This window comes from Balaenoptera ricei, chromosome 2, assembly GCF_028023285.1.
Source record: "Balaenoptera ricei isolate mBalRic1 chromosome 2, mBalRic1.hap2, whole genome shotgun sequence".
Classification (NCBI taxonomy): domain Eukaryota; kingdom Metazoa; phylum Chordata; class Mammalia; order Artiodactyla; family Balaenopteridae; genus Balaenoptera; species Balaenoptera ricei.
The window spans coordinates 103,921,631-103,944,278 of NC_082640.1; the positions used below are offsets into that span (position 1 = coordinate 103,921,631).

At 48.1% G+C, this 22,648-nt stretch overlaps 2 protein-coding genes across 7 annotated transcripts; one reads left to right on the plus strand and one right to left on the minus strand.

Annotated features, from left to right (window-relative positions):
• The first annotated feature begins 4,829 nt into the window (after positions 1–4,829).
• On the plus strand, positions 4,830–15,029 carry PPP1R14D (protein phosphatase 1 regulatory inhibitor subunit 14D). The gene is made up of 4 exons (XM_059915574.1): positions 4,830–5,078; positions 14,236–14,319; positions 14,523–14,555; positions 14,750–15,029. Exons 1-4 carry the CDS (start codon positions 4,830–4,832, stop codon positions 14,822–14,824), a joined length of 441 nt encoding a protein of 146 aa, XP_059771557.1. The 3' UTR covers positions 14,825–15,029.
• Positions 15,030–15,949: 920 nt separating this feature from the next.
• On the minus strand, positions 15,950–22,591 carry ZFYVE19 (zinc finger FYVE-type containing 19). 6 transcript variants are annotated; one of them, XM_059913605.1, is made up of 11 exons: positions 22,436–22,591; positions 21,083–21,204; positions 20,860–20,913; positions 20,357–20,475; positions 20,115–20,260; positions 19,658–19,766; positions 17,647–17,856; positions 17,134–17,213; positions 16,724–16,822; positions 16,462–16,589; positions 15,950–16,379 (listed from the first exon to the last, which is right to left on the minus strand). In XM_059913605.1, the coding sequence occupies exons 1-11, from the start codon at positions 22,487–22,489 to the stop codon at positions 16,301–16,303; spliced, it is 1,200 nt and encodes a 399-aa protein (XP_059769588.1). In that variant the 5' UTR covers positions 22,490–22,591; the 3' UTR covers positions 15,950–16,300. The 6 variants fall into 6 exon arrangements, with proteins under 6 accessions (XP_059769588.1, XP_059769589.1, XP_059769594.1 ...); XM_059913606.1 differs by lacking the exon at positions 20,860–20,913; XM_059913611.1 differs by lacking the exons at positions 15,950–16,379; positions 16,462–16,589 and having other exon boundaries at positions 16,730–17,000.
• Positions 22,592–22,648: the final 57 nt, after the last annotated feature.

Sequence of the window (22,648 nt, forward strand, 5' to 3'; positions counted from 1 at the left end):
TAGTAGTTTTTAAAGTTTTCTAAATCATTATATATTATATATCATTTTCTCAACTATGTTAAATATATATTCATAGCCTAGTGGTGCAGTGGTTAAGAATCCGCCTGCCAATGCAGGGGACATGAGTTTGAGCCCTGGTCCGGGAAGATCCCACATGCCATGGAGCAACTAAGCCAGTGAGCCACAACTACTGAGCCTGCACTCTAGAGCCCGCGAGCCACAACTACTGAAGCCCACATGCTGCAACTACTGAAGCCCGTGCTCCTAAAGCCTGTGCTCCGCAACAAGAGAAGCCACCGCAATGAGAAGCCTGTGCACCACAATGAATGCCCCTGCTCGCCACAACTAGAGAAAGCCCCCGTGCAGCAACAAAGACCCAAAGCAGCCAAAAATAAATAAATTTTTTAAAAAAATCATTAAAAAAAAAGAGAATAGAAAGAAACTTGCCAGAATGCTAGCAGTGGTGGTTTTGTGTGGCAGGATTATGGGAATTTTTAAATGTTTTAGAAAATTTAGAAATGTTTCTAAAATGAACATGCTTTTCTTTTATTATAAAAATTTTTAAGGACTTACCTGGTGGTCCAGTGGTTAAGACTTCTGCTGCAGGGGGCACGGGTACCCTGGTGGGGGAACTAAGATCTCACATGCTGCGTGACGTGGCTGAAAAATTAAAAAACAAAAATAAAAACAAAAATCCTGTCTAGTTCTGATGGGGTCTGCCTGCTGCTTTATTTATTTATTTATTTATTTATTTATTTATGGCTGTGTTGGGTCTTCGTTTCTGTGTGAGGGCTTTCTCTAGTTACAGCAAGTGGGGGCCGCTCTTCATCCGGTGCGCGGGCCTCTCACTATCGCGGCCTCTCTTGTTGCGGAGCACAGGCTCCAGACGCGCAGGCTCAGTAGTTGTGGCTCACGGGCCTAGTTGCTCCGCGGCATGTGGGATCTTCCCAGACCAGGGCTCGAACCGGTGTCCCCTGCATTGGCAGGCAGATTCTCAACCACTGCGCCATCAGGGAAGCCCCCTGCTGCTTATTTTATCCCACCACTGGACCCAGGCCAGGCCAGGCCAGGAGAGCAGGGCAGACACCCTTGCCTCTGCCCAGGCCTGCACCCTCTTTATTTCCCCACCATGAAATGACCCTGTGGTCCTAGTGGTTTTTCTTCACATCTTATCTTGAAACTTGAGTTCCCTTATCTTGGGCAAACTTACTGATGAATAGTGACACTTGAAGGTCAATGCTGAAATGGAAGAATGTAAATAAGGAGGCTTACACTGTAAATAATGGGCATAACTCATTTGTGTACCATCGAGCTTCACTGGGGCCATGTTGTGTGCTCATGCAGAATCTCACCAACCCCCAGTTTACAGATGAGGAAATATGCTCAGAGAGGCCCCATGCATGAACCTGTCTGTGTTCCTGTGTAGGCATTCATGAAGTTTACGTATTCCAATCCATCGCCAAGTTCTGTTAAATATTACCCCCTAAATAGCTCTCCAATCTGTCCACTTCTCACTATCACCAACGCTACCTCCCCCCGTCAAGCCCTACAGCAATGGCCTCCCAACCGACCTCCAGGACTTCTGTGCCCTCTGATCCTCTCTGTAGTCAATAGCTAAGGCAATATTTTGGAAATTTAAATCTGAACTCGTCAGTCTACCCAACCACCCTTAAGATTTTGCAGTTGCTCCCAACGCTCTTAGGATAGAGACAAAACTCCTTAACATGGTTGACAGGGCCCTGTGTAGATACCTCCACCCTGTCTGCCTCATGGCTCGCTTTTGCCTCCCTCATCTCTTTGTTCCACCTCCATTGACCTTCTCTAGTCCCTTGTACTCACCCTCTTTCTCCTGTCACAGGGCCTTTGCATATGCTGTGCCTTCTGCCAATTCCACTCCTGCCGGCCCCTGTACCTAGTTAACTCCTACTCATCCTTCAGAACTCAGTCCAAATGTTACCGCTTGCTAGGTCACACCCACACTGGACATTCTATATCTCCTCTTACCTTTTCTTCAGATCATTAAATACAGTTGCAGTTTTACATTTATTTGATTAGTTGGTTAATGTTTGTTTATTTTTACACTAGACTGTAAGTTCCATGAAAACAGAGACTGTGTCTTTTTTGGATCACCAATCACTAGTACTGAGTATAATATTTGGCCTACGAGACGAGCTCATAAAATCTTTGTTAAATGAATGAGTTAATGAATGAACAAAACCCATAGACTCTTCTGATCTGGTTCCTTTTCCTGAAAGGGCTCCCAAATGCTTCAGAAGACAGAAACGGAAGAGGGAGGGAACAACCATAATAATGCCTATCACAGAATATAACAGGTCATCAAGGTAAGAGCTGAGTCTACAGGCTGTATTTTAGAGGCCTCCCTACACCCTTCTTATTGCCACCTTCTTCCAAAGAGGACCAGGAAGGAAGCCACTGCAGAGAAATTCCAGGGCCAGCCTTTGACGGACAGAGCCTCACGAGGAAGGCAGGGAGGATGAGAAGGCAAAGAAAGGAAGGGAAGGGATGTGTATTGAGAAGGGACTCTGTTTTGGATATCAGGCTGAATGTTTACATACATCATCTCATTTAATCCTCTCCAAAACCCCATTTTGCAGATGAGAAAACAGACTCAGGTTGTGAAATTTGAGGGTTATTAAACCAATACAGGGCAAAGCTGGGTTTGAACTGGGATCTGCCAGCCTTCCTCTGAAGCCTGGGCTTTTCCAGGCTACCATCCTGGCCTCCAGCCCTCAAACATCTCCCTCACCCTGTTAACTTAGGGCCTAAAATTTCATCATTAAAGACTCATCCATTGGCCTGTGTCTAAAACTCTTTTAGGAGTCAGTGTATGAAGTTGATACTTTGGAAACAGAAACTCAGCATCATAAAGGCAACCACTACAAGACCTAAACAGAAATACATAAAAGAAAAACAAAGAAATACATAAACAAAAATTAGAATATGCAAAGGAAAGGGGATGAGGGAGCATGAGTGAGGGAGTTAAATCTCTCATCGTTCATACTGAGGAGAGAAGAGATACTGTCTAAAATGGACAAATTTATGATATTACACAAAGGGATAATGGTGATCGCAGGAGAACTAAAAGCAGAAGCTGGGGCTTCCCTGGTGGCGTAGTAGTTAAGAATCCGCCTGCCAATGCAGGGGACATGGGTTCAAGCCCTGGTCCGGGAAGATCCCACATGCCGCGGAGCAACTAAGCCTGTGCGCCACAACTACTGAGCCTGTGCTCTAAAGCCCGTGCGCCACAACTACTGAGCCCGTGTGCCACAACTACTGAAGCCCACGCGCCTAGAGCCCGTGCTCCACAACAAGAGAAGCCACTGCAGTGAAAAGCCTGAGCACCACTAATGAAGAGTAGCCCCTGTTCGCTGCAACCACAGAAAAGCCCGTGTGCAGCAATGAAGACCCAATGCAGCCAAAAATAAAATAAAATAAATAAATTTTAAAAAATAAATAAATAAATAAAAAGTAAAAGCAGAAGCTGTTGGTTGGGTTCCCTCTAGGGAGTGGAACTGGGGAGAAGAGAGACACTTTCATTTTTTATTTGTCCTTCTGAGCTGTTCATTAAAAAAAAAAAATTATAGTAGTATTCTGTTGTGTAACTTTTCTAAAAAGTTTTGAAATTTTTGTTACAAAAGACTAAACAAACAAACAAAAACACCCTTCCTTTATTTATTTATTTTGTAATGTATTTATTTTTGGCTGTGTTGGGTCTTCGTTGCTGTGCGCAGGCTTTCTCTAGTTGCGGTGAGCGGGGGCTACTCTTCGTTGCAGTGTGTGGACTTGTTGCAGTGGCTTCTCTTGTTGCGGAGCACGGACTCTAGGCAAGCGAGCTTCAGTAGTTGTGACACGCGGGCTTAGTTGCTCCGCGGCATGTGGGATCTTCCCGGACCAGGGCTCAAACCCGTCTCCCCTGCCTTGGCAGGCGGATTTTTAACCACTGCGCCACCAGGGAAGTCCAAAAACACCCTTCCTTTAGAACGCAAGTATGCCTAGAAGTAATAGTCCTTGACAGCTGGGTAAATGTTAGGCCTGCAGGGTTCCTCTGTGTCAGGAAGGACGTGAGTCAGGGGAGGGTCATGGGATGATAAACATGGCTTCCTAAGCAGTTGCCTCTGGGAAATGGGCTTGGGAGAAAAGCTTGCCTTTGCAAACATACAGGGCCAGGGTAGTGCCTCTTCTCTCTTCTCTCACATCCCTAAAGGCAGCTCACACTCAGACACAGAGAATACTGACCCCATTAGGGCCAGAGATAACCACCCCTCTAATTATCCCTGAGGCGACTCTGCCATCAGCAGCACCACTCTCTGAGCAGGAGCCCTTGCCAGCCAGGGACCCTACTCCTGCAGGATCCGTGTGACTGCAGCTTCTGGGGGCCCAGGTGGATCTAGGCCAGGAAAGTGAGATGCTGAGGGCTCTCAGGTGAGTATGACTCGGGTCAGAGCCCCGCATCCCTCAGGACCCTCTTCTGAGGGCCTCAGAAGGGCCTCTTCCTCCTCCGGAGGCATGGCATCCTCTTGACCTTTGCTTGGTATATCACTCGGTCCCAGCAGCTGCAGAAAGGGTGGCCGGGGCACAGCTCAGGAGTGCCACTCACTAGCAGCCAGGAGCCAAAAGACTGGCATTCCCAGCACTAGCCAAAGGCCTGTTGATCTTTGACCCCCACCACTCCAGGAGCTTTGGCCCTCCCTCCTGCCCGCCTTCCTTTCTTCCCTGCTGGCCTCGCCCTCTGTTCTGTCTCCTCATTCCCTGGCTCTCTTGCTCTGACTGGCAGTTTTTCCCAGCTCCTTGATCAAACCAATCCTTCCATGCTGTCTTCAAGCCCTGCTTCCTGCACGTCTCCCAACCCGGACAAGCAGAATCCAAGTAAGAAGGTCCAGTGGGCTTCTGGGAGGAGGAGGACATCATCCACAGACTCAAAGTCCCAGTCCGACCCCTCCAAAGCGTCCAGGTCCCGGAAACTCAGCCGGCTGACGGTGAAGTATGACCGGGGGCAGCTCCAGAGCTGGCTGGAGATGGAGCAGTGGGTGGACGCCCAGGTTCAGGATCTCTTCCAGGTGGGTAAGACACCGCGGGCCGGGGGACCGGGAGAGAGCCTGCTCTGAGGTCTCAGGAGGAGCTGGAGGGCAGATGAGGCATGCTCCCATGGAGACGTTTTTCCCCACAGGTGAAGCATGGGTTTGCAGTCCTGAAATCTGCCTCCCTCTGGTCTGGGCTCTGCCTCGCACTCTCTACGTAATCTGGGGCAGGTCTTTTAACATCCCTGAGACTTAGTTTCCTAATCTATAAAATGGGGCTATCAATGCCTGTCGTATCCCTTTTGTAGGACTTCTTGAGGCTCAGATGAGATAGTAGAGGAGTTATTTTTCTTTATTTTATGTCTTTATTTACTTTCAACCTCAACACACATACACGTCTAGAGCGACATTGTTCATTCCTGTAGCTGTCAGCCATGTGTAGCTATTTAACTTTAAACTGATGAAAATTAAATTAAAAGGTCAGTTCTTCAGTCACACTAGCCACATTTCAAGTGCCCCATACATCCAGGTGGCTAGTGGCTACCAAGTTGCCAGCACAGATGCAGAACATTTCCATCATCTCAGAACAGATAGTGCTGGACTAGAATGTCAAAGTGACCAATAGCGAACACTAATACCAGCACCTGACCTAGCCTCGGCCCTGGCTCTGACTGACTCCCCTCAACCCCACCCTGGGAGAGTAGCCCTTTTTTTTTTGACCTAGATACCTCCTAATCGGGATCCTAGTGTAGTAACAAATGCTGCTCCAACAACAAGAATAACATTTTGAGCACTTAACTCTGCGCTAGGCACAGTGCCCAGCACCTGACTTGTGTTATTTCATTCAGCCCTCCCCACAAGTCCATTAGGTAGGTACGGTTTACCGTGGAGGAAATGGAGGCTTAGAAATGTTGAGTAACTAGCCCAAGGTCACACCACTAGGGAGCCCAGGGACCAGGAGCTGCAGCTGGGGCTCTGCCTGTAGCACCTGAGCGTTTATTCAAGCTGCTAGTGGTTCTCCACACCTGAAGTACTTCAGTAATAATCCAATGCCCCAGCTGCATTTCAACTGAATTTCAATCTACTAGGGTGGGGCCCAGGCACTGGTCTTTTTCATAAGCTCCACTGCTGATTGTAGCGTGTGGCTGGCGAGAGCCACGCACCAAGCCAGAGACCAGAGTCCTCCTTGTCCACATGCCATGGTCCTTGTTTCTCTCCTTCCTTACTCAGGTCCTGTCTTTTCTTCTGGGGGCAGCAAGGGCTTGTGATTCTTCCAGGTAAGGTCTGTGTCAGTGGTCCTGTGGTTGGGGGCGGGGAAGAGTGATGCAGGTGGCCCAGGCTGTCTTGTGAGTCTCACTGTGTCATGTGTTGGTTTGGTCCAGGTGTTGACGGTGTCCCTGGCAGCATCCTGAGCCACTCGCAGAGGGGAGAGAGATGCCCTAGAACTGGGAGCAGGACAGGCAAACTTTCTTGGCCTATGTGTACTCTCACCTTGCAGGACATCTCCACTGCCCTTCATTCCTGCCAGCACCCTCCCTCTCTGGATCAGTTTCAATTTCAGACTGTTGTGCCCTTGTATAAAAAGTCTCATATCTCAGACACCTCAGGGCAAAGATCAAGGCAGGGGAAAAGCTGTAAAATAATGAGCTCATAACACTGGAAAACAGGACATGTGGGAGGACCGCTCCCAGGCAATGATTGTAATAAAATACCTGGTCTACAGTTGTCATGGCAATTGTCCAAAGGTGCCAGGTGGCAGTTCCTCTTCTAATCCCTGCCCTTTTCAGCAGGAAGCAGGCAAGTGGCTGGGGAAGCCCCAGGTGGCTGGTCATCTTGGGCAGAGGTTGAGGTAACCCAGTCTCCAGGCTTACCCTGCCTCAGTTCTTCCTTCTTAGAGCCCCTCTCCACCCACTGGGACTCCCCACCACATGCCCACCTTGGGTAGCACCACTGGGAATGGTTCCAGGAGTGGGTTGTGTCACTATTTGTTTAGTTTAGTGGGACCCAACCTTCCTTTGTTGGAGCACCCACCTCTTCTCACTGGATGTGCAGCCTACTTTAGGGTCTTGTGAAAAGCCAAGTCTGGGTTCAACAAAACAAATTGACTTGGGGGCCTGGAGCTCCTGTTGTCCAGAAATGGAGTGTGGGTTTGGCTTCTAAGCAGGGACTTAAACACTCATGAGTTTCTCCTATTTTAAGGAGACTCTTGTTTAACAATATGCCCCCTTTTTGTTACCATCCCTATTTCCTGTTTCCTTTACAAGGCTCCTTAAAGGATTTGTACCAACTCAGAGGCTTTACCTACTTTTTCCTTTCCTATCACTATTCAAACCACTGGATTCTGACTTCTGTTCCCACCACTCTATTGAGACCTCTTGGCAAAGTCACCAATCACCACCTTGGGGCTAAATCTAGTGTACACATCAGCAGGGGACACTGTTGACCACCCCAGAGTTTTGAAACATTCCTTTCCTATAGCTTACATGATACCATGCATTTTGATGCAGCCCTTTTGATGTGATGACATTTTAAGAAACAATCTATTAAACTTACAACTTTAAAAATGTGTTGTCAGGAATTCCCTGGTGGTCCAGTGGTTAGGACTCGGAGCTTTCACTGCCATGGGCCCAGTGTTTATCCCTGGTCAGGGAACTAAGATCCTGCAAGCAGTGAGGCCAAAGGAAAAAAAAAAGTATATATATATATATACGTGTGTGTGTGTATATATATATATATACTTATATATATATATATACTTATATATATATGGTCAATGAAATGTGAAACAAACATTTGTTAGCTAATCTCTGAACTTTACTCGATTGCTGGTTTCTATGGCAGAGAGATCAGGAGTAAGGGGACAGAGTATGGAGTGGAGCTGAGAAAGGGGTCAAATCAGGCAGCATCTGTCAGGAAACCACCACATGTAATACAGAGTCACAAGATGACCATACTTGTTCACCTCGGTCAGAGTTGTTTGATATATCTGCTCATTTTCTGAGAATTCAAAAAATACTTTAGGGAAAGAATATTTTGGATTATGATTTGAGCACATATTCTCAATACCAGACTGCAGTGACAATCTGACTCTCAGTGATATACATACCCTATGTTCAGTATATGTATAGTTAATGTCATAAATGATATAAAATGGTTTTGGGAGCAGGACTAATCCTTTTTTAGAGGTGGAGCTCTAATCATTAGAATGTATTTTTATTATTTGGCCCCAGGATCCACCTTCTGGGATTCCAATTACACATATGTTAGACCACTTGATATGGTCCTACAGGTCACCAAAGTTCTATGCTGTTCTTTTCTTTTCTACTAGTTTTTTTCTCTCCATGCTTCATTTTGGCTAGTTTCTTTTGCTATTTCTTCAAGTTTAAATGGTATTTTTTTTCTGTAGTGTCAAATATGCTATTAATTCCATTCAGTAGAATTTTTCTTTAAAATATTTTATTTTTTCATCTCTAGATGCTTCACTTGGTTCTTTCTCATGTCTTCCATTTCTCTCATTACTATGTTCATGTTTTCCTCATCTGCTAATTCCATCATCTCTGTCATACCTGATCTGCTTCTATTAATTGATTTTTTTCTCCTGCTTATAGGTCACATGTCCTGCTTCTTGGCATGATTAGTGATTTTTTTTATAGATTTATTTTTATTTAATTAATTAATTTATTTATTTTTGGCTGCATTGGGTCTTCCATTGCTGTGTGTGGGCTTTCTCTAGTTGCAGCAAGTGGGGCCTACTCTTCGTTGCAGTGCGAGGGCTTCTCATTGTGGTGGCTTCTCTTGTTGCAGAGCACAGGCTCTAGGTGTGCAGGCTTCAGTAGTTGTGGCACACGGGCTTCAGTAGTTGTGGCTCATGGGCTCTAGAGCACAGGCTCAGTAGTTGTGACGCATGGGCTTAGTTGCTCCATGGCATGTGGGATCTTCCCGGACCAGGGATCGAACCCGTGTCCCCTGCATTGGCAGGCGGATTCTTAACCACTGCACCACCAGGGAAGCCCTGTGACTAGTGATTTTTGATTGGATGCTGGACATTGTGAATTTTACGTTGTTGGATTTTTTTTCTTCCTTTAGAGTGTTGGACTTTGTTCTAGGATGCAGTTTAGCTACTTGTGGTTCAGTTTGATCCTTCTGAAGCTTGTTAAGTTCTGTTGGGGTGAGTATAGAGTAGCCTTTAATCTAGGAAATAATTTACCCCCCAAGTAAAGCAGGGCCCTCCTGAGGTCTCTCCTGAATTCCTGTATGATCGGTGATGACTGTCCACTCTGAGTGGAAATTGATTTGTGTCAGTCCTCTGTGAGGTCTGGGAAGTATTCATCTCTGTGCCCACAGTGCCTCATAGTACCTGGCTTTGTGACATTTTACCCAGTGAATGTGTATCTTGTGTTCAGCAAAGACTCAGGAGAACCCTTATGCAGATTTCTGGAGGTCTCTTTCTTCATAACTCCCTCCTCTGCAGAACTCTGGCAACTTCCAGCCACCTCAACCCCGAATTCTGGTATCTGTCATGTCAATTTAGTATGACCACTGTGCTCTGCTTGGGATCTCCCTCTCTGCTCTGTGGTCTAGAAATTGCCTCCAGGAAGAAATCCAGGACAATTATAGAATTTACCTCTTTAATTTCCTTTCTTTCCCAGGTAGTGCTGAGCTACCTGTGTGTAAAGTCTGAAAACACTTTTCATATATTTTTGTCCAGTTTTCCAGTTACTTATGTTGAGAGAATAAATCCAGTCCTTGTTACTCCATCATCAGAAGTATAAACATCTTGTTAACTCCTATTCAGCCTTCAGGTCTCAGATTAGAGGTCACCTCTTCCTGGAAGCCTTCCTAAACCCCAGGCTTGGTTAGGTTCCCCTTCCATGTGCTCCCATAGTGTCTCATCAGAGGGCTTACTGCCCTGTATTATAACTGCCATTTGACTTGTCTGTATCCCTCAGGAGACTAGAAGCTTTTCAAGGGCAAGATCATGTCTCTCTGTCTTTGCTGTTATGGCCCCATCACAATGCTTGGTGCATAGCATGCTCTCAATAAATATGCATTTAATGAATGAATGCTAAATCAGATGAGCTAGAAACCAAGGAAGCAAAGGGGAAAGTCTAGAGTTTAGGGTGAAAGAACTAACTTAGAACCCTAGCACTGTTTATTTTAAAAATGGTATAGAAAGACCAAAACTGTTAACAGTGGTTACCCATTGGCAGTGGAAGGAATGAGAGGGTGAGGCATCTTTTCTCTTTCTTTCTTTTCTTTTTCTTTTTTTTAAATATTTTTAAATTAATTAATTAATTTATTTATGGCTGCGTTGGGTCTTTGTTGCTGTGTGCGGGCTTTCATTGTGGCGGCTTCTTTCTTCGCAGAGCACGGGCTCCAGGTGCACAGGCCTCAGTAGTTGTGGCTTGCGGGCTCTAGAGCGCAGGCTCAGTAGTTGTGGCGCATGGGCTTAGCCACTCCACGGAATGTGGGATCTTCCCCAACCAGGGCTTGAACCTGTGTTCTCTGCATTGGCAGGCGGATTCTTAACCACTGCGCCACCAGGGAAGCCCTTTCTTTATTTTCTAAATCAACTTTACTGAAGTCTAATGGCAGACAACAAAATTTGCCTGTTTTTGAAGTGTACATTTGAATGCACTTCGCCATATATGACCACTACCCCATCAAGATATGGAACATTTCCACCATCCAAAAAGTTCTTCAAATAGCACTTACTTGTTTTTGTTTTTTTTTAAACAGAGAGGGAATTTTTTTAAAACAAGTTTATTTTATTATTTGTTATTTATTATTATTTATTTATTTGGCCATACCGTGTGGCATGTGGGATGTTAGTTTACCCACCATGGATCAAACCTATGTGCCCTGCAATGGAAGCATGGTGTCTTAACCACTGGACTGCCAGGGAAGTCCCAGCACTTACTTTTTAAAAAAAATTAATTAATTAACTTATTTTGGCTGCATTGGGTCTTCGTTGCTGCACATGGGCTTTCTCTAGTTGTGGTGAGCGGGGGCTACTCTTTGTTGCAGTGCACGGGCTTCTCACTGTGGTGGCTTCTCTTGTTGTGGAGCACAGGCTCTAGGCATGCAGGCTGCAGTAGTTGTGACGCACGGGCTCAGTAGTTGTGGATCATGGGCTCTAGAGCACAGGCTTAGTAGTTGTGGCTCACGGGCTTAGTTGCTCCGTGGCATGTGGGATCTTCCCAGACCAGGGCTCGAACCCGTGTCCCCTGCATGGGCAGGTGGATTCTTAACCACTGTGCCACCAGGGAAGTCCCCAGAACTTACTTTATTTATTTATTTATTTATGGCTGCATTGGGTCTTCGTTGCTGTACGTGGGCTTTCTCTAGTTGAGGCGAATGGGGGCTACTCTTCGATGCAGTGCATAGGCTTCTCATTGCAGTGGCTTCTCTTGTTGCAGAGCATGGGCTCTAGACGTGCAGGCTTCAGTAGTTGTAGCTCGTGGGCTCAATAGTTGTGGCTTGCAGGCTCTAGAGCACAGGCTCAATAGTTGTGGCGCACGGGCTTAGTTGCTCCGTGGCATGTGGGATCTTCCCGGACCAGGGCTTGAACCCGTGTCCCCTGCATTGGCAGGCGGATTCTTAACCACTGCGCCACCAGGGAAGTCCCCAGTACTTACTTTTAAACACATTATACAACTAAATTACTTAGTGCATCTGTTTTTATTATGTCTCCTCAACTGCCCCTAACATGTAGGGTCTTTGAGGGCAGGATCTTTGTTTTGCTGACTGAAGTTCCCAAGTTCACAGTGCCAGGTTAACAGTAGCCACTGGACACATATTTGTTGAATAAATAGATTCCAAAGGATTAGATAATCAGAAAAGGTGAAATTATCAAATCTCTAAAAAAATGTAAAGGTGAATATCAAATATTTATCCAAGTTAGTATGGGAAGAACTTGCTAAGCATTTGAAAAAAAAAAGGAAGCAAAAGTCAAACTGGAAAAGACCATTACATTCAACTATATAATTAATACACCTATTTCCCCAGTGACTCCCCGAAACTATATTTCCATGACACATGAAATGTTAGAGCTAATCTGAATTAAAAACAAAACAAAACAAAACAAAAACTTCTTAAATCAGTTAAAAAACCTCAACAACCCAATAGAAAAATGGAGAAGGCAGCAGTTCTTGAAGTGTGTTCTGGTGATCCCGGGCATTCCCAAGACCCTTTCAGGGGGTCCATGATTATTTTCATAAATGATGCAAGATGTTGTTTGCCTTTTAAACTATATTGATATTTGCACTGATGATGCAAAAGCAATGGTGGACCTTCCCATGAGTCAAGAAAATTGCACCAACCTGTACTAGAAGTCATGTTCTTCCCCACCAGGCCACTTTCACTTAAGAAAGTCCCTGATGAAGCCGTACAGAATTATTAGGTTTATTAAATCTTTGTCCTTGAGTTTACATCTTAAATTTTTAAAAAGCATTTTTATTAAAGTGTAATTGACATTTTTTTCAGGTGTACAACATAATGATTTGATATTTGTGTATATTGCAAAATGATCACCATAATAAGCCTAGTTAACATTTGTCATCATACACAGTTCCAAAAATATTTTGTTTTCTTGTGAAGAGGACTTTTAGGATTTACTCTTTTAGCAACTTTCAAATATGTAGTACAATATTATTAATTCTAGTCACCATGCTGTACATTAGATCCCCAGGATTTATTTATTTTATATCTGGACGTTTGTACCTTTTGATCAGCTTTACCCATTTTGCCTAACCCCCCCCCCACCCCCCGCCTCTGGCAACCACCAATCTGTCCTCTGTATCTATGAGTTCATTTTTTGTTTTGTTTTTTTAATTCCACATATAAGTGAGATCATACAGTATTTGTTTTTCTTTGATTTATTTCACTCAATGAAACGCCCTCAAGGTCCATCCATGTTGTTGCACAGGGCAGGATTTCTTTTTCTTTTTTTTTTTTATTGATGGCTGAATAGTATTCCAGTGCATATATATACACCACATCTTCTTTATCCATTCACCCATCCATGGACACTTGGGTGGTTTCCATATCTTGGCTATTGCAAATAATGCTGCAGTGAAAATGGGGGTGTATATCTCTCTCTCTCTTTTTTTAAATTAATTAATTAATTTTTGGCTGCGTTGGGTCTTCGTTGCTGCGCTTGGGCTTTCTCTCGTTGTGGCGAGAGGGGGCTACTCTTTGTTGCGGTGCACAGGCTTCTCATTGCGGTGACTTCTCTTGTTACAGAGCACAGGCTCTAGGCGCGCGGGCTTCAGTAGTTGCAGCACGCGGGCTCAGTAGTTGTGGCTCGCGTGCTCCAGAGCGCAGGCTCAGTAGCTGTGGCACACAGGCTTAGTTGCTGCGTGGCATGTGGGATCTTCCCGGACCAGGGCTCGAACCCGTGTCCCCTGTGTTGGCAGGCGGATTCTTAACCACTGCGCCACCAGGGACGACCCTTATATTGGAACATTTTATAATCTATAACAGAAACCCTGTACCAGCTAGTGGTCACATCCCATTCCCCACCACCACCACTCCCAGCATTAGGCAACCACTAATCCACTTTGTGTCTCTATAGATTTACCTATTCTGGACATTTCATACAATTTGAATCATATAATATGAAGCCTTTTGTAACTGGCTTCTTTCACTAACATGTTTTCAAGGTTAATCCATGTTGTGGCATGAATCACTACTTTGTTCCTTCTTATTGCTGAAAAATATTGTATGGCTACATCATATTTTATTTATCCATTCACCAGTTGATGGACATTTGAATATGAATAATGCTGCTGTGAACATTCATATGGACATATGTGGATGTATGTTTTCACTTCTCTTGGGAATAGACCTATGAGTGGAATTGTTGGGTCAGATGATAACTCTATATTTAACATTTTAAGGAACTGCCAAATTATTTTCCAAAGCATCTGCACCATTTTGCATCCCTACTAACAATGTTTATAACTATTGAAATTAAACAGATACTCTTTTTAAAGAACCCTAGACTGTTTCAGGTAGAACATAGTAGTTATTCAGTAACTGTTGAATAAAAGGATGAATGGGGTGGTTTGAGTAAGGTGAGGAGAGGAACTGAACATGGGAAATAGAGTGGGAGACGGGTGAACCTCTGACAGTTAACTGTCACCCCAGCACCAGCTAGCCAGGCTCCTCTGAGCCCCGTGTGATTCCTAAACAGGATCAACCAACTCCTTCTGAGCCTGAGATCGACCTGGAGGCTCTCATGGAACTATCCACAGAGGAGCAGAAGACTCAGTTGGAGGTAGAATGGGGGGCCAGGCCCCAGGCCCAGGGGTTGGGGGATGGAAGCTGGGCTTGGACCAAGGGGAGCCCAAGAACCCAGGTTCTGCCTCCCCATCTGTGTGGGGAGAACCAATTCAGAGGGGAGAATTCCTGGGAGACTGACTGGGGAATCGTGACAAAGTGCTGTGGCTTGGGGACCCACTCTCTGCTTTCTTCCACCAGGCTATTCTCCAAAACTGCCCCCGCCCCACAGAGGTAAGGGATGCTCTGTTAGTCTGGGGGTAAGAGGAGGCCCAGTGGGACGGCAGCTAGTGAAGAGGAAAGCTTGGTCCTGGGTCCTTCTCCCCTTCCCTGACTCTGATGCGATGGGGTCAGGTGGAGACGAGGGAGAGCAGTGTGGTGGGTGGGTGTGACCCCATGCCTTGATCTCACCCCTGTTTCTTTCTCAGCCTTTTATCTCTGAGCTGCTCAGTCAACTCAAGAAACTTCGGAGACTCAGTCGGCCTCAGAAACAAGCCTTGTGAGGCTACCTTCACCAGCTTCAGCACTGCCAGGTCTGCCCTGAACCCCTGGATCCTGGGCTGAGAGGGAAACAGCTCCTTGGGACACAGACAAGGAACATGGAGAGTGAGGAGGGACATCTGGACACCCCTGTCTATGTGCAGTCACAGCTAATTCCTGTCAGCTGGGCTTTCTGGGAGCCAGTCATGGCTATGGCCCAGTGCTTTCCTTGGCAGCTGAGTAAATAAAACCTTCAGGAGCCCCAGGTGAATGGAGTGTGGAGCATATCTGTGCTGAGGGATGGAGGAGGGAGGGACTGAAGTGTTATACCATAAGGCCAGCATCCTGAGTCACTAGGCTGTATCCACATACCTCACCCATCTGTCCATCCATCCATCCATCCACCCAGGGCTTGAGAATTCAAAGATAAAGGTCACAGTTCTGCGTCAGAGAAATCACCATCAAGCAAGGCCCGGAGGCCAAGCAGAAGGCACCTGGCTAAGAGACACCGCATCCTGACATCACCAATAGGAACCCAAGTGGCAAAGACCCATAGGAGAGGTAACAGGAAAAAAACTAGCTGGGTTTGGGGGCCTCAGGGAAAGCTACACCCTCTTCCCTCACTAAATGATTCAGGAGACCTCAGGCTGAGGACTCTTTCTTGAACCAGCTCCAAGCCAGAGGCAGAAAGAGAAAAAGCAGGGGCTAAGCAGAGGGGTGTAAAGGGTATAGGCTCAAAGGCCAGGAATCAGGTCAGAAGGAAGTTGGTGGGAACAGACACTGGGTCTGAATGGCACGTGGGTTGGGACAGGAGCCCTGGAGGTGGCATCCTTTGGGAGTAAGGCAGGAAGCAGGGTATGCATTCACTGCTTGTGCATGCAGCGTTTGAGTACGGTGGGGCCTGGGGGCTAAGCTGGGCTGCCCAGAGCAGGATGCAGTTCAGTTCAGTTCAGTAGTATGAATATTCATGCCTACTGCATATGAGGCCACCAGGACGGGTGGGACTGTTCCTGCCTGCAGAAGCTTGCAGGATGGCTCAAGCTTTTTCCTCACTCTACAGGACTGGACTTACAGCCTACTCTGCTCTTGCCACCTCTCCAAGGCCCAGGCTCAGGGCCCACAGGGTTCTATAGATAAAAGATGCTGGGTCCAATGAATCAACATACTTTATTAAATGCTCTAAGTGCCAGTGGAGGGCCCTGGACCCTTGAGCAAGTTTCAAGGCTCCTCCTTGGATTCAGGCTGGTCTTCCCCCATCATGCCTCTCACTCCTAGTCCAGACTTCAATGCTGGAGGCTCCAGACTTCTGCCTTCCCTCTGGCTCCTCCAGTCATCGTCTCCAATGGAGAAATCCTTCCTCCTTCCAGGGACGGAGGCTCAGGAAAGGGCGCATTCATAAGCAGTCTAGCCTGACATGTTCTCCCATCAGATGCCCTGGAGGGCGCTCCAGCTTGTGTGATTGCCTGTAGGATGGCCTTCCCGGGAGGACCAGGGTTCCCTCAGTGCTCTCGGCTTTTATGCTGGGGGTGGTAGGCAGATGTCTGGTGCTCTTTAAGTTCAAAGGCATCATGGCCTTCCCTGTGGAGCATCGATAGAGGTCAGGGATCACAGGCGGCCCCGCAACTCGCCCACCCCCAAAGAACATTCCACCTGCACCCACCGGAAGCAGCGGACACAGTAGAGGTCTCCGTCACAGCTAGCACAGCGCAGGGTGGCATCCTCATTGCAGATGCAGCACCAGGGGAGCTCCTCTTCCTCAGCCTCAGGCCCGGCAGCCATGGCCTGGACCTTTGGAGACCAGGGAGGAATGGGGGACATAAGGTACCCGATGGGGTCTGGGAGGGCGGCTGGACGAACAGTCGGCCAGGCAAGGAGGGAGGCTGTGGTGGTGGCCCAGGGTCTGTGTCTGGGGTTTTCCTCACCTCAGGCTCTGCCCTGCAGGATTGGGCTTGGGGTTGGAGAGTTGGCTCTGCAGGGATGTTAAAGCCACTTGCCTCATCCAGGGCAGCTTCTTCAGTGAGCTGTGGACAGGGCGAAGAGGTACAGCTCCCCGCTCCAGGCAGCCCCGCCAACACACAGTATTTCTGTGCTCTGTGGCCTTAGCTGTCAACCCATCTTCCTTTATGTTGTCTGTGGCTGCCGATACCCCATCTCAAGGGCCCAGGGGCAGGTCTGTGTCACAGGGGCAGGGCGGCCCAGCTGGAACAGGAGCTGCACAGTGACTAGCCATCGAGCCCCAGCGCGGAGGCAGAGTGAATGGGGTCAGGTGGGTGGTGGGGCAGTGTGGCAGGGACAGGACAAGGGGTGGTCGGGTGGGTAAGGCGGGGCCGACCTGCTGAAGGACTCTCTGGATGGCTGTCTCCTCATCCTCTTCGTCATCACTGTCTGGAAGGCGGTAGTCCTGGAAGGTCACTTGAAGAGGGAGAGACGGGAGCAGGGGAAGAGGAGTGAGGTTGAGAGCTCACCTGAGTGGCTGTACTTCTGCCCCCAGGAGAGGTTTGGTTTCCAGTGGCACGTGTTCCAGAACTGAGCAGCCTTTGCAGCCACTCTGATCAGACCCTGCCCCACCATGCCGGGCTGGAGGGCATGAACAGAAAGCTCCGTACCTGAAGGGACCCAGGGTTCCCCTGCCCCCTGATGGCTGCCACTTGTTCCTCATCCAGTGCTTTGCCCCAGCACCTTCCTCGTGGTTCTGGGTGGAGCTCGATAGACCCCTGGGCACAGGGACCCCCAGCCCCTGACTCAGCCTGGCAGGGAGTACAGCCACTGTGCAGTTTGGCCTGAGGGTGAGAGTGGGGAGGACGGCCCAGTGGACATGAATGAGTGGCTGCCCCCCAGCCTCTACCTCTATCGGGATCCCGTCCCTGCAGCACGGCCAGGCGCTTGGCGAGGGCCAGGATCCGCTCCTGCCTTGTGTTCTCCTCCTGAAGCGCGACTGCTGCCTCAGCCAGCAGCCTCCTCTTCTCCTCCTCCAGGGACCAGGTGGCCTGTCCCTTGCAGCTGGTGCTCTGGGGCCCTGGGCCCCCCTGGTTGAGGTCGTTCTGGATAGAGGTGGCTGGAAAGAGTGATGCATTCAGGGGGGCAGATATTTCAGGATCTCTCATCAGAAACCACTGAGCCCGTTTCTCAAGGTTTTAAAAAAAACCACAGATTATCCGCTTTTTGTTCAACAATAGCTCCTGTGGTTTATATTACAAATAAAATTAGTATTTCCTCCATTATCCCAAATGTAAAAAACTAGTAATCTTAGACATTTCTTTTTCAATTATATCCATCCCCACCCACCTGATATTTTAACATGCTGCCCTTAGGGTGGGTGCCCCATGGTATGAGAATCACTGCCCAAAAGGAGCAGGATATGGGGAGGTCAAGGTCCAGCCAGGCTCTCTGCCTTACAGGCTGGAATCAGCATTTCCAGGGAGCAGCGCAGAGAGGACATGAGGGAAGCTGAGGTCTTGAACATCACTAGGCAGGAAGAATTTTACCAGAGTGGGTGTGGCTCTGACATGGTCCCCTTTAGCTCAGAGTTTCAGAGTAAGATGTTTGAAGTCAGATAGCTTTGGGTTCAAGTCCCAGCTTTACTAATTAATAGCTGTGTGACCTTGGTCAAGTTCCTTAAGCTCACCAGGTCTCAGTTTCCTCATTTATCAAATACGGATAATAACAGTTATTATAGGATTACTGAGGATATTCAGTGAGATTGTATCTCTAAAGCAGGGTTTCTTAATCTTGGTTCTATTGACATTTTGGACAGGATACAGGCATACCTTGTTTTATTGAGCTTCAGTTTATTGCGCTGCGCAGATACTGCCTTTTTTTTTTACAAATTGAAGGTTTGTGGCAACCCTATGTTGTCAGATGATGGTTAGCAATTTTTAGCAATAAAATATTTTTAAATTAAGGTATGTACATTGTTTTTCTAAACATGCTATTGTACACTTAATAGACTACAGTATCGTGTACATAATTTTTACATGCACCAGGAAACCAAAAAATTTGTGGCTCACTTTATTGCAGTGGTATTCAACTGAACCCACAATATCTCTGAGGCATGCCTGTAATTCTTTGTTGTGGGGTTGTCCTGTGTATGTACAATGTTTAGTAGCATCCTTAGCCTCTGCTCACTAGATGCCAGTGGTACCCTCTGACTTGTGACACCCAAAAAGTCTGCAGACATTGCCAAATGGGCCCTGGAGGGAAAATCATCCATGGTTGAGAACCACTGCTTTGAAGCTTTTGAACAGCAGTGTCCAAAAGAATTTTTTAAGATGATGGGATCATTCCATATCATGGTCTGTATTTGTGCTGTCCAAGATTGTAGCCATGAGCCACTTGTGGCTACTGAGCACTTGAAATGTGGCTGGTACCACTGAGGAACTGAATCTTAAATTTTATTTAATTTCAACTAAATGTAAATAGCCTCTTCCTCCTCCTTATCATCATCATCATCATTGTAGAGAACATTCACTAAGCATTTACTATGAGCCAGGCAGGGTCCTAAGCACTACTGGATTAGCTCATTTCCTCCTCATGACTTCCCTGTGAGGTCGGTTTTACCACACATTCCTCCATTTTACAGATGAGGAAAGTGAGACTTAGGTCAAGTAATGTGCCGAGGGTCACACAGCTAGTAAGTGGTAGAAAAGGGAATCACTGTCTGAGCCTAAAGCCCACACGCTTATCTACTAGGCTTACACTGGCTCCCACTGGAGTAAACACTCAATAAATGGTAGCCTTTGTAATGTTGACTATTCTCTGATTGATATTCACCTCCCAGAGCGTGGGCAGCAGAGCCTCTCCCACCTGGGGAAAGAGTCGGGGGGCAGGTCCCTGGGGGAGCCAGGTGGAGAAGATACCTGGGCCTCCTCGTTCCCAGCTCTCATCAATAGCCACCTCCGCTGCTAGCTCTGTCAGCAGATCCTGTGCCTGCTGGGCCTGGGTCCTGGTGTCTGGTGGCTGATGTGCCTGCTCAGAGGAGGGAACCTCAGTGGGGAGCAGCGCAGGCAGGAAGCCGCACCATAAGGCTCAGAGCAGTTTAGGTCAGGGGTGGATGCTGAGGAGTTCCCAAAGCTCAGGGAAAGGGGACAGTTCCAGAGCCCACGTGATCAAGTAGGTCTGGCAGTCCCCAGCGGGACCAAGGGGCCACTCTTTCCTGCCCCACCCAATCCTGCTGCAGGTCCCTGGTTCCTTGGTCTGGCAGCAGGCCTCAGGAGCAGGGAGGTACTCCTGCAAAGTATCTAAGCATACACGTATCTGGGCTTCTGCTGGGTCCTCGTCCCAGGACCTCCATCCCTCCAAAGCCACAGCACTCACCAGCTGGGGGGTCTGAGAAGGTGGAACTCTGCCCTGCAGTGCAGCAAGCCGTGCCTCCATCTCCTGGGTGGAAGGGATGGAACCCTGGGGTGCACCCCTCAGTGCAAGTAGCCTGGCTTCTATCTCCGCCTGCGAGGGCACTGACTCTGCAATTGGCATAGAGAAGCCTTGTAAGATCCAGAGGAATCCTAGTCCCACGAGCCCTGAATAGCGTCTTTTCCACCCTGTCTGCCCCCACTCACTGGGCTTGTTCTCCTGGCGGAGCCGTGCTAGGCGCTCAGCAATGACTTGGTCTTGCTGGGTCAGTCCATGGCTCTGGGGAGTGTTGGGCTTCTGCTTGGCTTCCAAGGCTGCCACACGCCTGGCAGGATATGAGACAGAGGCTCTTAAAGAATGCAGAAGGGAGGGGTGAAGGCACTCACTGTTTCCCATTCAAATCATTTCTAGGCAGCTAGGGAGGCCTCCAACGGACAATTTTCTGTGGCGCTTGCTCATGTCACCCTGCAGCCCAACCCAGCTGACAGACGGGAGAGTCCAGATGAGAGGGCGAGGTCTACCAAGAATCTTTTCTGGGGAAAGGACTGGTGAGCTGCTTTCTGAGCCCAAGAGGGCAGTCAGGAGCCTGAGAGGTAGATATTTTCCTGATCCTGTGCTCATCTGATCTGTAGGCTGGGAAGAGACTCCTACCCTATGGCTCCCTTGTCCTTTCCCCATCCCCATTTGTCTCTGTCCCTTCAGCACTTACTTCTTATAGTTCTGAGGTGGTGACCACTTGGAGGCATTGGCAGGAGAAGATCCTCTATAGAGAAGAAATTTGGTGTTCGAAGTCACCTGCCATCTGCCTATCAGTGTTCCCCATCCCAAACACTTCCTGGGCTGACCTCTAGACATAGAGCACAAGGCTGTGAGGCCTGGCCATCTGCCTGCTGCCATGCTTGGCTGAACCCTCGACCATATTGGCTTCTCACCTGGTCAGAACCTCATGGCACTGCTTGCAGACTTTCTGTTGGGTGTTTCCAGCCCGGGGAACCGCTGCACTGAAGCTAAGGCAGCCGGAACAGAAGGCCCGGCCACAGTTCTTACAGCCGTACTACAAGAAACATGAAGCAAGGGGTCTACCTCTCACCTGCCCCTGCAGGCTCCTCCCTGGGACTCTCCGAACACACACAGAGAGCAGACACTGGAGTTGTGACCAGCTGCTGGGAGGAGGATGAGGAGTGGGGCCCTTAAGGACTGGGGAGAGACAGGGGTGGAGGGTAAAGCGATTCCTCAGTCTCCAGTCTTCTATTCAAATCTCGTAAAGCTTCATGCAAAATTCCCATGCTTTCTACTCTGTCTTCAATTCCCTGACACTGGAGTGTGAAAGACAAATAGGCAAAGCCCCATGCTTCAGGTCACTGACTCTTCAAAAAGGAGAAACAGTGCAGAGCCCATGCCTTCTCTGCTCTAGCAGAGATGAAAGGAGGCTTGACTCAGGATGGGATGGTAACAGTAGCCTCCATTTATTAAGCATTTACTGTGTGCCAGGCACTAAACTCAGTACTTAACTTTCATCACCTGATTTAATCCTCACAATGTATACACACTATCTTACTTAATCCTGATGACCACCATTATTATTCCTATTTTAAACGGGGTCAGAGAGGTTACATGACTTGCCCAAACCAAGGTCACCCCATGAATGACAGCAGAGCTCAAATTTGGATCCTGAGCACTTTGACTCCAAAACCCAGGTTTCTGAGTGCTACATGGATCTGCTTCCCTACCTGCTATTCATTCATCCTATCTGGTTCCTATCTCCTGGTCACAACTGAGGCTGAGGCAGCCTGCAGTTTACCAGGGAAACTTGGCAGGTCTGGCCTGAGGACAAGTGAGACTTTGCCATGGTGCCCTGGGGCAGGAGAAAGGGCGGTAATCTAACTCAAGAAACCGGGGAAGGGCATGCTGCTTGCCGGTGACGGTTTCAGAGCAGAGAGAGTAAAGGGCATGGTGTGATGTAGAGCAGGCTGTGGAGGAGCAGGGTGGAGGGAAGGAAACAGCCGGATCCTACACTTGACAGAAAAGCCTAGCTTTCCAAAAATGACAGGAGTCCAATTTACAGTTTATGGGGAACTCTCATCTCCAGCACCTCACTGGACCCTCACACCAACCCCGAAAGCGAGGGAGTGTTAGCCTCACTTTATAGAAATGGAAACTGAGGCTCAGTGACTTCATCAAAACCACACTGGAGAGGGCCCGTAAAAACAAGCCTGCGGACTGCAAGTCCTGTGCATTTCCCCCTACTCCGCGTCCTCCCTAGCCCTCGGGGAGAGAACACTCGCCTCCTTCTTGAAGAGGGTGAACTTGACAGCGCAGCCGTAGCACCTACTCTCCATCCTGGTTGCCGGCGCGGCGCGGCAAGGTCGGCGGAGCTGAGCTCTTGCGGCTCGTATCCAGGACCCCTTGCACCTTCACCCAGCCCCTCCGTTACTCTCCACGCCCACTCGCGCGGGCCAGCCAAGGCCTCCGACAGGAGAATCACTACAGTCACCCCA